Source organism: Chelonoidis abingdonii, chromosome 6 (genome assembly GCF_003597395.2).
Source record: "Chelonoidis abingdonii isolate Lonesome George chromosome 6, CheloAbing_2.0, whole genome shotgun sequence".
NCBI lineage: Eukaryota > Metazoa > Chordata > Testudines > Testudinidae > Chelonoidis > Chelonoidis abingdonii.
In genome coordinates, this window is record NC_133774.1 from 6,279,294 (window position 1) to 6,295,166 (window position 15,873).

At 44.5% G+C, this 15,873-nt stretch overlaps 1 protein-coding gene across 1 annotated transcript; it reads left to right on the forward strand.

Moving 5' to 3' along the window:
• Positions 1 to 558: 558 nt before the first annotated feature.
• LOC116824495 (phospholipase A2 inhibitor NAI-like) lies at positions 559 to 10,186 on the forward strand. The gene is made up of 5 exons (XM_032779824.2): positions 559 to 688; positions 1,353 to 1,469; positions 5,426 to 5,578; positions 6,971 to 7,111; positions 8,591 to 10,186. The coding sequence occupies exons 1-5, from the start codon at positions 640 to 642 to the stop codon at positions 8,803 to 8,805; spliced, it is 675 nt and encodes a 224-aa protein (XP_032635715.1). The 5' UTR covers positions 559 to 639; the 3' UTR covers positions 8,806 to 10,186.
• Positions 10,187 to 15,873: the final 5,687 nt, after the last annotated feature.

Sequence of the window (15,873 nt, forward strand, 5' to 3'; positions counted from 1 at the left end):
GACAGGACAATGGAGTGAAGTGGATCCCTCAGTCGACTCCAGCAACCCCTGTGATTTCTCCACTTGGATAGAGGTGTCTGTCCTGTCTGCAAGTGTGCAGTTCCCAGAGATAACTATAGGGAAAGGAGGAAGGATTAATTACAAGGTGTTTCTTAGCTAGGGGCATCTGAAAAAGCATGATGAGATTCAAAGTGAACATTTTTTTAACTGACCCAATTTTAATTCAAGCTGTCTCATAATCCAATTAACAGATGTATTTGAAAGTCTTCTGAAAATTAGTCTTTTCTCATACGATGTGTGCTGTAAGTTTGGGGATGATACGCAATATTCTTCATGTGAAATAATGAGGCTGAATCCCTGCTTTAAATTAAACAAAGTAAGAAAGAATGCACCCTTAACTATGGAGCCTCTTCCAGTAGGTCCATAACAGTTACCCAGCCCACAGTCCCTGGGAGTCTTCAGCAGGGTGTGTGAAGGCACTTAGCTTAACTTCCCTTATTCCCCGAATTTCATTTGTGATGTTCCGCTGACATCGCTGATCAGTCCAGTCTATAAAAGCCCCTTTTGGAGCGTTTGCAGTGTCAGAGTTGAAAATTCAGCAGCTTTATTCCCATCGCAGCCTGTGCTCTCCCTGTCATCATGAAGGTTTCCTTCACCCTCTGCATCCTCTTGGCTTTCATAGATGCAGGTGAGTCCCCTGATTTTGGGATTGTTGACGTTGACCCTGTTGCAGTCCAAAGTGTAGAACCGGCCCTGGAACTGCTGTTCTGCAGTTGGGTATCTTCCCACCCAGGTTCGAAATATCCCTGACCCCTGTGGCTTTGTCCCCTCTGCCTTGCATTGGGATGAATGAGGTTTGGGGTTAGCTGGGTTCATCCCTCATGCCCAATGCTCACTTTGCTTTCAAATGCACCTTGAGGTGTCAGGGCCTGATGAGAAGATGTAGGGGTCAGGAACTAAATGGGAGAAAATGGCAGGTAGACATTAGTAAAGAGGTTCTAGCTGCAGGGTAATCTCTCCAGTGAGATTCAAGCAGAGAGGACATAAGGCACGAGTGGGGAGCTGGAGAGCTGCATCATGCATTAGTGCCATCCCTGCACTAGAAGAATCAGGGAGTCCTATTCCCCAGGACTCCATAGCAGCTGTAAGGTGATACTGATCCCTCAGGACATACAAACCCCAGCAGTATTGGTGGCTGTTCCCCAGATCATTGCGGTTTAGTCACACAAGTCAGCAGATACAAGAGGAAAATTAGAGGATGTCTGCTGGTGAAGAAGAGGAAGCTTGAAAGGAGAAGTGAGAAACATTCATAGCACCCGCTAAGACAAAGTGTGTTCCCTTTCCTTCCCTAGGGAGCTCTCTTCAGTGTGAGGTTTGCCATGAAATAGGGGAGAGCTGTTCTGGCCCCATGGAAACCTGCGATACTGACAAAGATACCTGTGGCATCACAAAGCATGAAGGTGTACAAGGTAGGTAAGAGAGAGTGTAAACCAGAGTGGTGCAGTGGACAGAGCTGGGAGACAGGACTCCTGGGTTCTATTCCTGTCTCTGGCACTGACTGGCTGGGTTACCCCGGGTGAGCTATGTTCCCTCTCTATGCCTCAGTTTCCCATCAGTCAAAGGGTGGGACATGATACTTGTGAAGCAGGTTGATCTCTCTGAATGAAAAACACTAAGTATTATTATTAAGCCAAGCAGTGTTTCTACCTGGCAACAAACAATGTGAAGGCCCAGTTTTCAAACTTGGAGGGGAGGGACATAAACATCAATTCGATTCTCCAGAGCACCTGTTTGAGCATCCAGATTTAAGACCCCAGCATTGTAGCTTTGCCCGAAGTGCATCCCTTCCCACTTATCAACATCCCCCATCCCTAAGTCACCCTGTCATCCCCTCAAGGCACCTGGATCAACATTCTGGACACAGCCCAGTTGGGTGAGTGAGATTCACCTTTAACGCAGGCAGTGTTAGATACCAGAGGGCTCCCATAGCCTGTTACTTTGGGAGGGTGCTAGACTCAGGAGCCTGGTATAGAAACATGGACAGATAGACTGCAGAAGAACCCACCGGTCTGGAACCAGGGGCTCAGGGAGACACTGCTTCCTCGCTGCTATCTGGGGTGCCAGCCTGAGGTCCAGAGACATGAAGCCCCACAGGCAGTCCTGTCCGAAGAGGCACAAGCAGCAGCCCTCCGTGATTCCCTGGCACTCCCCATATAAACCAGGAAGTCGTTTCTGAAAGTTATCTGAGCAATGCAGATCACCAGTGTGCTTCTGTCTTAGACCCCACTTTGCCAAACCTTGCAGCGACTTGCCTTAATCCCAGACTCCTGACTCCTAATCTAGTTGACCCTGGTCCTGCTTTATGGTCCATAGCTTAAGGCCTTTGCTGACCTTTGTGAAAGCCCCTAGCCAGCCCTACCCTGATTCTGACCTCACGTTCTCAGTTTTTAATGGACTCTGACTTGGTTTTGACCTGGCCTGCCCTGGATTGATCTTGACCTCCAGTCCTGATACAGAGCAGCTCACTTGATGTCCAGAGTCTGCCTGTGACCCAGCCTGATTGATAGATAGCCAGCACTATATTAGCATCTAGTGTTAAAGACAGATCAGCATCAGTGGTCTGTGTTTAAAACAGATAGCTAGGGTTAATGTTCTTTTACCTGTAAAGGGTTAACAAAGGAACCAACACCTGACCAGAGGACCAATCAGGAAACCGAATTTTTCAAAGCTCAGGAGGGAATTTTGGGTGTGTGTCTTTTGTCTGAGTCTTTGTCTGTCTCTCAGCTATGAGAGTGATTTCTATCTCCAGGCTTCTCTAATCTTCTGTTTCCAATTTGTAAGTACAGTAGAAAAACATATAGGCTTTTATGTTGTTTTTTGTATTTACATGTGTAGTTGCTGGGATGTTTAAATTGTATTTCTTTTTGAATAAGGTCGTTATTCATATTTCTTAAGCAATTGACCCTGTATATTATCTTGTACAGAGAGCATTTTATGTCTTTTTCTTCTTTTATATAAGCTTTTCTTTTTAAAACCTGTTGGATTTTTTTTCTAAGTGAGGCTCTAGGGGATAGAAATCCCTGTGCCAGGATTACGGTCTCTCTCAGGGAAAGACTGGGAGGGGGAAAAAGAAGGAGGGGAAGGTAAATTGCCTCTCTCGTTCTGTAATTCAAGAGTTTAAGTACAGGAATCTTCCAGGATAACCCACGGAGGGGAAGCCTGGGGAGGAAGTAAAGAGAAGACAAGGGGAGGGGGGTTATTTCCCTTTGTGGTAAGACTCAGGGCATCTGAGTCTTGGGGTCCCCCCAGGGAAGGTTTTGGGGAGACCAGAGTGAGCCAAACACTGGAAATTTTTGGCTGGTGGCAGCGCTATCAGATCCAAGCTGGTAATTAAGCTTGCAGGTTTCATGCAGGCACCCACATTTTGAACTCTAAAGTTCAGAATTAGGAATTATGCTTATGATACTAGGGATGTAGATAGATAAGCTCCCCCACTTCTGAGCATCCTTATTAAGACATTACAGGGCACTGCGGTAAAGTTGGTCTCCCTCTTGGCCAGTACACCAGGGATTCACAATTTTCAAGGGCAGAAGGGACACTGCGACCATCCAGTCGGGATCTCCTATAGAATGCAGGCCAGAGAACTTTCCCCCAAACAATTCCTGGAGCAGATCTTTTACCAAAATATCCAAACTTGATTTTAAAATTGTCAATGATGGAGAATCTACTATGACCATGGGTAAATGACTCACAATTTATGCCTTATTTCCAGTCTGAATTTGTCTAGCTTCAACTTCCAGCCATTTGATCATGTAATACATTTCTCTGCTTGACTGAGGAGCCAAATAGTGAATTGAGGACCTCCGGAACTAACAGCACAAGTCTCTACAGCTGAAGAGAGGCTGTCGGTAGTTCAGGGCTGTAACATGCATGGAGTGGGTAGAGATGGACACGCAGCCTACCATGGACCAGTGGGTAACAACTGTTTACTGAACAGTCCCAAAAACGGGGTGTTCTTGCTGGGGTACAGCTGTGGTGAAACTTGGTGGCGACAAGCTGCTCCCCATGTAAATATTACAGTATGGGGGTAGGGAGGCATGAAATTCCTCCCTAGTGTCTGAGATGTGATGACGGCTGATCCATTTCCCCATGGTGATCGCCCTGCCCCCATCAGCACAACCTGCAGGATGATTTTGCTGTCCCCAATCTGGGAAGGCCATGCTGTGTCATGATTGGGGGGAGGGGGATGGGGAAGAGAGGGAGCGAAGAAGTCACTGCAGGAAGGAATGCCCCTTGGTGCTGGCTGTGACAGTCAGGGTCCAGACACTCCAAGGGGAGAATGAGGTGCGGGAATCTGAACCCCAAAGAGTAAGCAATTGAATCAACCAGTTGTATACCATGTTATTGTGCATAAAAATATGTCAAATAAGATCTTTTATGAAAACTTGTAATGTTCTGAACTTGATGGTCCTTATGAGACATGTATACAGACTGTGGATATGAATCTTTGTATTTCTGTATACAGCACAGTATGCTCATGCCCTGTGCTATAATTTTAAATACACCTCACAGCAGCGAGGGGCTCCTTCCAAGCCAAATGTTTTCACAAAACCAGTCCCAAGTAATGACCCATGAAAAGACAAATTATGGACTATTACAGTTGACTGAGACACCCTGAATGTCAAATTGAAAGGGAATCCCCCCGCACCTGCAATGCTCTGAATAGTCATGAATTGAGAGAAAGGAAACCCCCCTGCAAACCCTCTTAAAAGGGAAAGGAAAGGATTTGAAGTGAAAGGAATCCAGAACCGAGGGACAGTCTCAGGCATGGGGCTGTCTGTCTTGCACACTGGATCCCCTCTCTGGCACGGGATTTGCTGGGAAACTGTTCAAAGGTAACTTCTATTAGCAAAGAGAATTTAGTTAATGTCGAAGTGTAAAGCCTGAAGTTGCATATTTATGTTTATTTTCTGTGTCACTTGTCTGTGTTTGCTTCTTCTTCCTATTTCATCTTTGAATCTGTGATTTGTCTATAACATAAACTTCTTTCTGATTTTTACCCCAAGCAGGTCTCTGGTGTGCAAACTGTGTGGGGTGTGTTTGCCAAAATGAACTGATAACCAGGGGAAGGTTTCACTTCTTCTGGGGGCCAACGAACAAAGTTGGGAAAGTCTGAGTGTCCAGTAGTTAAGAACTCGGGGCAGGGGCGGGAGGGAAGCCAGATTTGTGGAGTCTCGGGACCAGAAGGGCTGGTGGGGTCACCCTGGCAGGAGTAACTAGGCTGGATAAGACCTTTACGCTTATAGTAGTAAGGCACCCAAAGTTACAAGACAGGCGGTGAGAGAACCCCTTACTGCTCTGGGGGACCTCAAAGCATCACAGTAGGCCTGTTTTGTTCATAATTCCACGTTTTTCTTTCTTATAGAATCAAAGAGGATTGTGATAATCCAAAAGTCCTGCCTGCACTCCAACAGTTGCCGAACAGACCCCATTAGTGTGAACTATGGGAATGGAATGACACAAAGGAGCGGAATCACCTGCTGTGTGGGAGAAGCCTGTAAAACAGCATCTGACCCATGTACGTATCTACAACATGTGCTCTCCTGCCCTTTCCTCTTCCCATCCTAGGCTTACAGTGAAACTCCTGCTCTCTCGCCCAAGTTTGCACCACGCTGGGAATTCACCCAGACCACGCCACGGACGGCCCTGCTGCTCTCTAAGCTGTTATGAGAGATTAAGAATGAGGTGATATTTCAGTAGGAGACTTCACCTGCTTTGCAGGGGTGCTCTAATGAATAACACGGAGTCCCAGAGAACATGCAGCGAGCACTGGACTGAATAAGCCTCAATCCCTGAGAATAGCCACTTGCCCTGAAGGGGGCCCCTTGTATTAAGTGAGACGGAATATATGACCAAGGGTGGTAAGATAACCCAGTTGCTGTCCAACATTAAACAGTGTTAAACAAGGTTTGGGGTTTGGTACACAGAGACCTCAGCCTGCTTAGCATCATGGCAAACACACCACGAAACATCCTTTGATTAAAGAAATAGAAAAGAAGGAAAGGCAGTGAAAGCCTTTGCAATAGAAAGTACGAAATCAGGCTTTCATTTTCACGCCCTTTCCGTTTAGCTGGTGAGAGTCTTTAGAAGGAAAAAACCCCTTGTTTAGTCTCTAAGGGTAAATAACTGTCACTCTAGGTTGCATTTTGGATTCAGTTGGAGCCAGTAAAGGTAGTGATGTCATCTGGATCCCTCTCTTTGGCCCAGTGTGGTCAGGACACCTCTCAGGAGCAGGATGACAAAGGCCCAGGAAACAGGCATGGGGGGCAGGGGTGGCAGCCATGATGGTGAAGCTCACTTCAGTAGCCTCTGTCTGTTCTTTTGAGTGTTCTGCTCCCCCCCAAAAGGGAGGGATGGATGGAACAGCGCATCCCCTTGTTATTTTGTCCACTAATTAGGCCTAATAGCTGACACACCAATTTTGTTTCATTAACTTCTGCTTGCAAGTCTTTTGTGTTTACAGAGCATGATTTCAACATAGTCCTTGAATTATATCAATGTGACTTTTAGTTCGGACTAATCTAGTCTCTCTGTCTGGTTCTCTTGCACCTATTTCATTGGAAATAACTTGACCTATTTTCCATGGTAAAAGTAACAGACCAGTTGTCACAACAGGCCTTGCACTGAATAACTCCCTGCTGGGATGGAGAGGAGAAGTAAAATGGATAGGCCTTTGAGTTCCTACTAACCAGATTCTATATGGGAGAAGACTTCAATTGAGAAAACTCTCATGTCAGTAGAAACAAGACTCAACTGCCCATGGTATCTCCTGAGCTAGAACTCTAGTCCCCTGCAGTGGGAGGATTTAAAGGGCCATTTGATGATTTGCTACCAAGCTCCCTCACCCTCAATGCCAACTCTTCCTGCTAACATTGCCAAAGCTGACTGTGATCCTTCTGATTGTTCCCAGTGCCACCAATGAACACCGTGCCCAATGGCCTGCAGTGCCCAGCATGCTACACTGAGAATTCTTACCAGTGTAGTGAAGACATTGTGTATTGTACCGGAGCCCAGACCCAGTGTTTTGATATGGCTGGGAAAATAACCATTGGTAACTTATTTATTTTTTCCTGTTATATTTTGGTTACTTTCGCAAACGCCATTCTATGAAATGCTTCAAAGAGAAATGAGAGAAAGCAAATTAAAAAAAAGCAAAAGAAATGTCAATGACACTGAACGGGAACAAATAGGAAACTGGTACAAAGGAATGTTTCTTTCCTTTTCCATGTTGTGTATAGTTAACCTGTGGAATTCATTGCCACAGAACATTATTGAAGCCAAGATCTTAGCAGGCTTCATAAAAGAATCAAACATTTAGAAAATTAATAAGTACGGATCAGAACATCTACACTTATGTTAGATAAGATATAAGCCCTCCTGCTTCTGAGTCCAAGACAGCTACTATCTAAATGGAGATTAGGAAGAAACCTCCCCTCTGGACAGGTGACTGTTCAGGTATGTATAACTATAATCTTCCTCTGAAACATACGTTACTGTTCATTGTTGGTGGCAGGATACTGGATTAGATGGACCCCTAATCTGATTTGGTCTGGTAATTCCATTTTTCCTGAATTAAAAAAAAATGTAACCAGTGTCCCCTCTCTGCTGATCGGTAGCAGGTTGGCTTCCCCTTGGAAAAGAAATCAGTGTTATGGAGTCTGAGTATTTTCTGAGTGTAACTTGTTTATTCACACTTTATACATCAGTCCTTGAACAGAGGTGATTGCAAGCAACATGTAAATAACCCTGTCTTTCAGAAATCTCAGCCCCAAACCAAAGCCCGATTCCCAAGAAGCAATGCACCAAGTATTGGTTCTAGATAGAGAGATTAAGACAGAGAGCAAACTTGCCTGCTGCTTGCAACAGCGCCTACCCCACCAAAAAAACACCTGCCTCACAAGCTAACAACCACCCAGCATTTTGTCAGACTGAAGCGTGCTTGCACGCTAAGAAAAAGGACTTGTTAGACTGTGTGTAACAGAGCCACCAGGTGACTCCCAGTCTGAATAAACATCACTCATGTATTCACATACATAATTACATGCATAATTTCTCTGACACAACAATACTGTCAGTTCTCCAGCTGGCCATAGAGACTTTCAGAGTAAAAAAGAATCCGGATTTCTAATGAAATAAACAAGTAGAAAAATCCCCATATTAGGGGGAAAATCAAAAAGCTTCCCATCCTTTATTCATCAGAAAGCGGGGTGGGGGGGAGGAGGAGGAAGCCAAAGCCCAATTCGCCCCCATTATTTCAGGTCAATCAAACGGACTCCAATTGCCTCTTTAAATACATTTTAAAAGAAACATCTAAAGTCTTTCAGGGAAAGTGACCTGACAGACACTTTCCTGCCCAGCAGAGGAGCTGACACTGAATGTCCTGCCGGTGACTGGAAATGGGGGGACAGAGAAGGACAGGGAGTCTAGAACAACCTCGATAGCCTCACAGGGTAGTGCTATTGGGACTGACTAGTGACAGGAAAAGCCAGAGCTCCCCTGATGCCTGGTATGTGCTTCTTCCTCTCTGCAGGCATACTACCCCTAAAAACTGCAAGGAAGGGCTGCACCACCAAGTCTGAGTGCACTGCTCCAAAAGGGGAGAAAGGGTTCAACGTGGACATTGTGAGGTTTGAGTGCCAACCAGCCTCCAGCAGAGGCCACAAGGCTCTTGGATTTGCCCCTCGCGTCGCCGCCCTCCTCCTTCTACCCCTGTCAAGGCTTATCTTGGTGCAGCTGCTTTCTTGATCTTCCCTGCAGGTCTTGGGACACATGCCCACAGTTGCTGGGCTGAAGCCACTCTATCTGCTGCTTGCACATGGAACTTTCTGCAGTTGTTTTTCCCTTGCTGGGACTCTCTGTTTTCTATGGGAATCTCTCTGCCTTAGCCTTTTTCAATGAAGCCAAGAAAAATCTTCTAGATTTTTGATTTATTTAAGCTGGTGAAGTTTAATTATATTGGGCATCACGATGGCTAGGCTGGGACCCAGCGAGACCCTGTGTGGAACCACTAGACCAGGGGTAGGCAACCTATGGCATGAGTGCCGAAGGCATTACATGAGCTGATTTTCAGTGGCACTCACACTGCCCGGGTCCTGACCACGGTCTGGGGGGCTCTGCATTTTAATTTAATTTTAAATGAAGCTTCTTAAACATTTTAAAAACCTTATTTACTTTACATACAACAATAGTTTAGTTATATATTATAGATAATAGAAAGAGACCTTCTAAAAATGTTAAAATGTATTAATGGCACGCGAAACCTTAAATTAGAGTGAACAAATGAGGACTCGGCACACCACTTCTGAAAGGTTGCCGACCCCTGCACTAGACAGTACAAGCGGTGGAAATGAGAGCATTCAAGTCAACCACAGGGTTTCCCAGCATCCAGCAGCCTCAATAAAGATCCCCTTTATATTAATTCCACCTGAGTCTGTCCCTCCTCTTCTACCCCCCTCATTAAAGTTGTGTGGCAGAATGTACCCCTTGTATTCACACCCTACACACTGTTGAAATAATCTTTGTACAAAGTATGCCTTGCAAGGTGTGATAAATGAATTGGGGGAGAGGGGTGTAGCTCCCTTTTATGGACACCCAGCCAGCCAGTTAGCTATAAGATCTTTCTTAGTAGTTGTTCTCTACTTGCTTTACCTGTAAAGGGTTAAAAAGTCTCCCTGCATAGGTAAAAGGAAGGGAGTGGGTGCCTGATGAAAAGAGCCAATGGGAAGGCTAGAACTTTTTAAAACTGGGGAAAAACTTCCCCTTTGTCTGTCTGTGTTGTTTTCCCGAGGAGCAGAGACAGGGCTGAAACTATGCTGTAAGAGCTTGGGTCAGGTATGAAAAATAATCAAATCCTACCTAGAAACTACTCATTTGGAACCCCAGATATGTAAGTAGATCAGAAAATGCCTAGGAAGACAAAATTAGGTTTCTCTCTCTTTATTTCTTTATGGCTTGTGGACTCCTCTGGGCTAAATGCAAATGCTTTTGTTTACTTATAACCTTTAAGCTGGACCTCAAGAACGTTACTCTTGATGCTAATCCTTGCAAGTGTTTTTTTTTTAAATCTAGCAATAGTCTGAGTTTTCAAATGTATTTTCTTTCTTTTTGTTTTTAATAAAATTTACCTTTTAAAAGAACAGGATTGGATTTTGTGTCCTAAGAGGTTTGTGCACAGGTTGTTTAATTAGCTGGTAGCAACAGCTGGTTTCCTTTGTTTTCTTTCTCAGCTCTTCCTCGGTTCTCAAAGGGCTTTTTGCACTGGGGTGGTGGCAGCCTCTATCCATCCAAGGTCAGAGAGAAGCTGTAACCTTGGGAGTTTAATACAAGCCTGGAGCGGCCAGTATTAATTTTTAGAATCCTTGCGGGCCCCCACCTTCTGCACTCAAAGTGCCAGACTGAGGAATCAGCCTTGACACAAGGTGTCATTTGAAAACTCATAATTTACTGATCAGTATTGTCCTAATAATACACATGTGGCAATTTTGTATGTGAAATTATAAGATTCCACTGTATGGTGTTGTTAAAACATGTTCCAGGCTGGGATGGGCAAATAGGTCTGTCCTAAACAAAGGAATGTGTGCTCTGCTTAATTTGCATTTAAGCAGTAAACAGAATCATTAAACAGGAAGGGGAACAAAGGAAGCTCAAACAACTGAGGAAAAAACAGCTGGGAACTTCTTTCCCCATAGACTTTTTGTCTCCTGGTATCCAACTGGAAATGTTTTTCAAGAGGGGGACTGAAACTGTACAAAGGAGGGACAAACACCACAAAGGATACCCTCCCCAACACACTCTATGCCTATCCATTCACTGCATCAGAAAGGACAAAGGAAGCACGCATTGGATTCTGGGAGAAAGGATCCTGACCTAAGAAGTTTGGTTAGCAAGACTGCTGAAAGCCTATGGTGAGAAACTTTGCTTGAATCTGATATAGCTTGTTAAGTTAGATATTCGTAAATGTCTTATCTTTATTCTTCTTGTAATCATTTCTGACTTTTATGCCTCATTACTTGTACTCACTTAAAATCTCTCTCTTTGTCATTAATAAACTTGTTTTATTGTTTTATCTCATCCAGGGGGTTGAAATTGAAGTGTTTGGGAAACTCCATTTGGAGTGGCATGGGATATACATATTATTTCTATTAAAGAAATAACAGACTTTATATAAACTCGTATTGTCCAGGAGTGGGATGGCCAGTACAGGACAGACATTTCTGGGTGAAAATCTAAGACTGGGAGTGTGTTGGGGTCACCCTGTAGTATAACCAAGGCCGGTGAGGACCAGACTGTAACCCTGGTGTGACTGGCAGGCTGCAGTTACACACAGAGGCTCAGGGTGTGGCTGCATGCGGGAAAGCTGTTTGTGAGTGACCCAAGTGGGAACTCTGTCAGCAAGGCATTGTAAGGCACCAAGGCTGCAGGGCAGGGATGGCACAGCTGCTCATTGGTCCACATTGTACCTGGGTATGTCACTGTTTGCCAGTATAATGCTCCCCCCAGCTTCACATTCACACTGGTCATGGGGGAAGCCATCAGTTGGGAGTGCATTAGGGATGCCATTACAAAAATCACTGTCCCCCAGAAACAATCATTGCCTGCTATCCTCTGCTCTAACCACTAGATAATACTCCCTTTCAAAGCCTCCTAGGTGGGGGTGCCATGGGGTTCCACATGCTGCCCCCGCCCTGAGCACTGGCTCTCGGCCAATGGGAGCTGGGTGTGGGGGGTGGTGCCTGCAGGCAAGAGCTGTACAGAGCTGCTTGCGCTCCTCTGCCTAGGAGCTGGATCTGCTGCTGTCCACTTCTGAGGTGCAGCTTGGTCTGCGGTGCCAGGACAGGCAGGAAGCCTGCCTTAGCATCCCCACTGTGCCACTGACCAGGAGCTGCTGGCGGTAACCCTGAGCCTCTTCCTGCACCCCAAACTCCTCATCCCTGCCCCCATTCCAGAGCTCTGACCCCCTTCCACATCCTAACCCCATGCCCCAGCCTTGAGCACCCCAAACCTGGAGTCCCCTCCTGCTTCCCAAACTCCTCACCCCCAGTTCTGTTGGGTTGTGGGCATCAATAATTTTCTTCAACTGGGTTGCCAGAAAAAAGTTTGAAAACCCCACTGCTCTAGAGTCCCACCTCTTCTCCGTTTGCCAGTATCCTTAGCACCCCAAATGCTGTCCATCATGTAGAGAAAATTGCATATACTCAAATGTTTTCTGCCCTTCCTGGATTCTCAGGCCTAGTCTAGCTTGGAGGTGGAAGGGACCAGGTTTTTAGTTTCTTGCAAGACTCCTTCTCCTACCCTCCTGCTTCTCTGTGCTTGACACGGGGGATTCTTTGGCTATGCTGACTATCTATCTCCTCTGTTCTGAGTCCTAGTTCCTGTATATAATACCCTGGGATCACAGCACAAGTTTACATCATTTTACCAGAGAAAACATTTTTCTGGAGCCCGCAACTGGTGATCAGCTGCAGTGTGAGCACTGAGTGCTCTTGTAATGTCATTCTTGTTCAGACCCTGAAACCCTCACCAAACAGGAAATCCTTAAGCCAGGAATGGTGTCCCTAGCCTCTGTTTGCCAGAAGCTGGGAATGAATGACAGGATGGATCACTTGATGATGACCTGTTCTGTTCATTCCCTCTGGGGCACCTGGCACTGGCCACTGTCAGGAGACAGGATACTGGGCTAGATGGACCTTTGGTCTGACCCAGTAGGGCTGCCATTATGTTCTTTCTTTTAAATACTCCCAACAAGCTAGTTGATGGAGAATGAGATGCAGGGCGAGGGAGCGTGGGAGGAAGAATTATAACTTGAGGTGGGAGTGGGGCTTATAACGTACATTTCATGCAGGAAACCACAACTCTCTCCTCCCCTATTAAGCATCAGTTAATTGTTTACCCAGACTGTACAATTATATGGATATTGAAGGTGGAATACAAGTGCCCCTTTGGGTGTTTTCTGTATGTGGAATATATCAATACACAAGCAACTCACTCACTCAGCATGGTTCCAGATCTGATAATGTCTTGAATTAAAAGCAACTCTCCTATCTATGCAAACCTTTTTAATTCTTAAACATATCTTGTGCATATTCATGCATAGCATAATATTACTGTACGTCACATCACGGACTACAGATCTCTATCCACTGTTTCAACCCTCTGCTGTATTCTGCCTTCAGCCATTCCACCTTAGCCTGTGATCTTATCGAGTTTCAAAAGCTAAGCAAGGTTGGTCATGCCTGATCAGTGCTTGCGTGGGAAACCTCAGATAAAACCCAAGGTGCTACAGCAAATGGTACTAGTGATACAGTAGGGGACACCCTTCCTTTTGAGGCAGTAGTGAGCCAACACCCCATCTGTAGAGATTCCTCAAAGCTTAATACCCATGATAAGAGCCTGGGTAAGAAGGAAGAGGAAATTCTTATTGATAAGAAGAAATTTGATGTAACTAGCACCACTGAAAGCAGGTGGGGTGGATCACATGATCTAAATGTTAAAATCACTGGTTACAACCTGTATAGGAAGATAGAGTGGGTCAAAAGGAGGGTGGCACTCCACATTAGACATCATTAGCTGTTTGACAATTATTGATAACCCAGAACCACAACATACTATCCTAGAAATGTAGGGCTGGAAGGGACCTTGAGAGGTCATCAAGTCCAGCCCTCAGTGCAACACAGGACCAAATAAACCTAAGCCATGCCTGGCAGGGGTTTGCCCAATTTGTTCTTAAAAACTTCCAATGACAGGGATTCCACAGCATCCTTGGAAGCTATTTCTGAGCTTAATTACCCTTGTAGTTCCAAAGAGTTTCCTAATATCTAAACTAAATTTCCCTGGCTGCAGATTAACCCTATACCAATTGTCCTACCTTCAGTGGACACAGAGGACAATTGATCACTGTCCTATTTATAACCCTTAACATATTTGAAGACTATCAGGATCCCTCCCTCAGTTCTCCTTTCTCAAGACTAAACATGGCCAGACTTTTTAACCTTTCCTCATAGGTCAGGTTTTATAAACTCTTCGTAATTTTTTGTTGTTGTTGCTCTCCTCTGGAGTCTCTCCCATTTGCCACATCTTTCCTTTCTTCAATGTACATGGATCAATGTCCTAATTATCGTTGGCCAGGAAGGGGTATTGGTTGGTGGAGGGGTCTATTAGGGACCACTGAATCAAACCAGAGAACAGGATAAATTGCTCCTTAAGCACCTGTCTGTAATGTGTGGAAAGGAATACGCTGGAAGTCTCATGCAGTAAGTAGTAAATCATCATTACAATGATAGATTTTTTTTCTAACATATTGCACCCAACATGTGGTAACTCTATTGTGGACCTATTTATGCTGCATAAAGATGAGTTCATAGCTGGACTGGAAGTTGCTAGTTGCCTAATGACAAATGATCATGATCTGATTACATTCAATATAGGTAAATAAAGGACAGTCCCAACCAGTAATATGTACACTTGGGGCTTCCAAAGGACTAATTTCCCAAAGCTGAAGAAAGTTATGAATAAAATTGATAGAAAAACATGAATGAAAACAGAGAGTTCTTTTAGAAGACTATATTAAATGTCCACAATCAAGGAAAGACATCTTCAGCTAAAAGCAGCAGAGAATCCTGTGGCACCTTATAGATCAACAGATGTTTTTGGAGCGTGAGCTTTCGTGGGTGACGAAGTGGGTATTCACCCACGAAAGCTCACGCTCCAAAAACGTCTGTTAGTCTATAAGGTGCCACAGGATTCTCTGCTGCTTTTATAGATCCATACTAACACGGCTACCCCTCTGATACTTCAGCTAAAAGTACATTCTAATTCAGTGACAAAGTGGAGGAAGTAATCAGAAATAAAGAACAGTATATAACAAATAGAAAAAAAAGTGAAAATAGATAACAATCAATATAAGTTAGAACTTAGTATATAAAATTGATAAGGGAAGCTAAAAACATGGGGGGGGGGATCCATGGCTGGTAGGGATAATGTGTTTTTGTTTTTGTTTTTTTTTAATTTTGTTTGCAGTTTTGTAGGCATGTTGGTCCCAGGGTATAAAAGAGACAAGTTAAGTGAGGTACTATCTTTTATTGGACCAACTTCTGTTGGTGACAGAGACAAGTTTTTGCACGACACAGAACTCTTCTTCAAGTCTGATCTAATAAAAGATATTACCTCATCCATCTTGTCTTTCCTATTTTTTTAAATGTATCAGCAACAACAAAAAAAATTCTAGCAATGTTATAGACCCATTGTCCCCAGATGGAACTGGTAAAATTCATTAACTGCAGAAAAGGCAGAAGTAGTCAAACATTTCTGTTATGTATTTCTAAGCAGGTTATACCTACGGAACAGGGAACTATATCCTGGAAAGCAGTGACTCAAAGCGTGTTTTCACTCCCTTCCCCAAAAGTTCTACATATGTGCATTCCTGCTGATAGGTGCTGCTCCGACCAAACGGAGCATCCATAAACCCATCTTAAGCTAGGTCTACAGCTGCTTTGCATAACTGGGGTTAGGCAAAGCAGCAGGAGCAGATCAATGAATCTGGCCCACTGAGTTTTAAACTGCCTGAATATATTTAAAAAAAAAACCATACACACACCACTGTCTTCTCTCAGATAATGTCTTGGTACTTGTGATCTCAGAGTTTAAGTCATAGAGTTTAAGGCCAGGAGAGACCATTAGATCATCTAGTCCGATATCCTGTATAGCACAGGCCATTAAACTTTACTCGCTTATCAGTTGTTCATAGGGTTGAAAGCCTTGTATACACTAGACACTTTTTAACGTTTCTCGTGTGGTCACATTGGGAGGATGGGAGCA

What these genes read in the sequence shown, in the direction of transcription:
- LOC116824495 (XM_032779824.2), top strand. Translation starts at nt 640, where the DNA reads ATGAAGGTTTCCTTCACCCTCTGCATCCTCTTGGCTTTCATAGATGCA. An exon ending in AAAGCATGAAGGTGTACAAG is followed by an intron (nt 1,470 to 5,425) that starts GTAGGTAAGAGA and finishes TCTTTCTTATAG; the next exon opens with AATCAAAGAGGATTGTGATA. An exon ending in TAAAACAGCATCTGACCCAT is followed by an intron (nt 5,579 to 6,970) that starts GTACGTATCTAC and finishes GATTGTTCCCAG; the next exon opens with TGCCACCAATGAACACCGTG.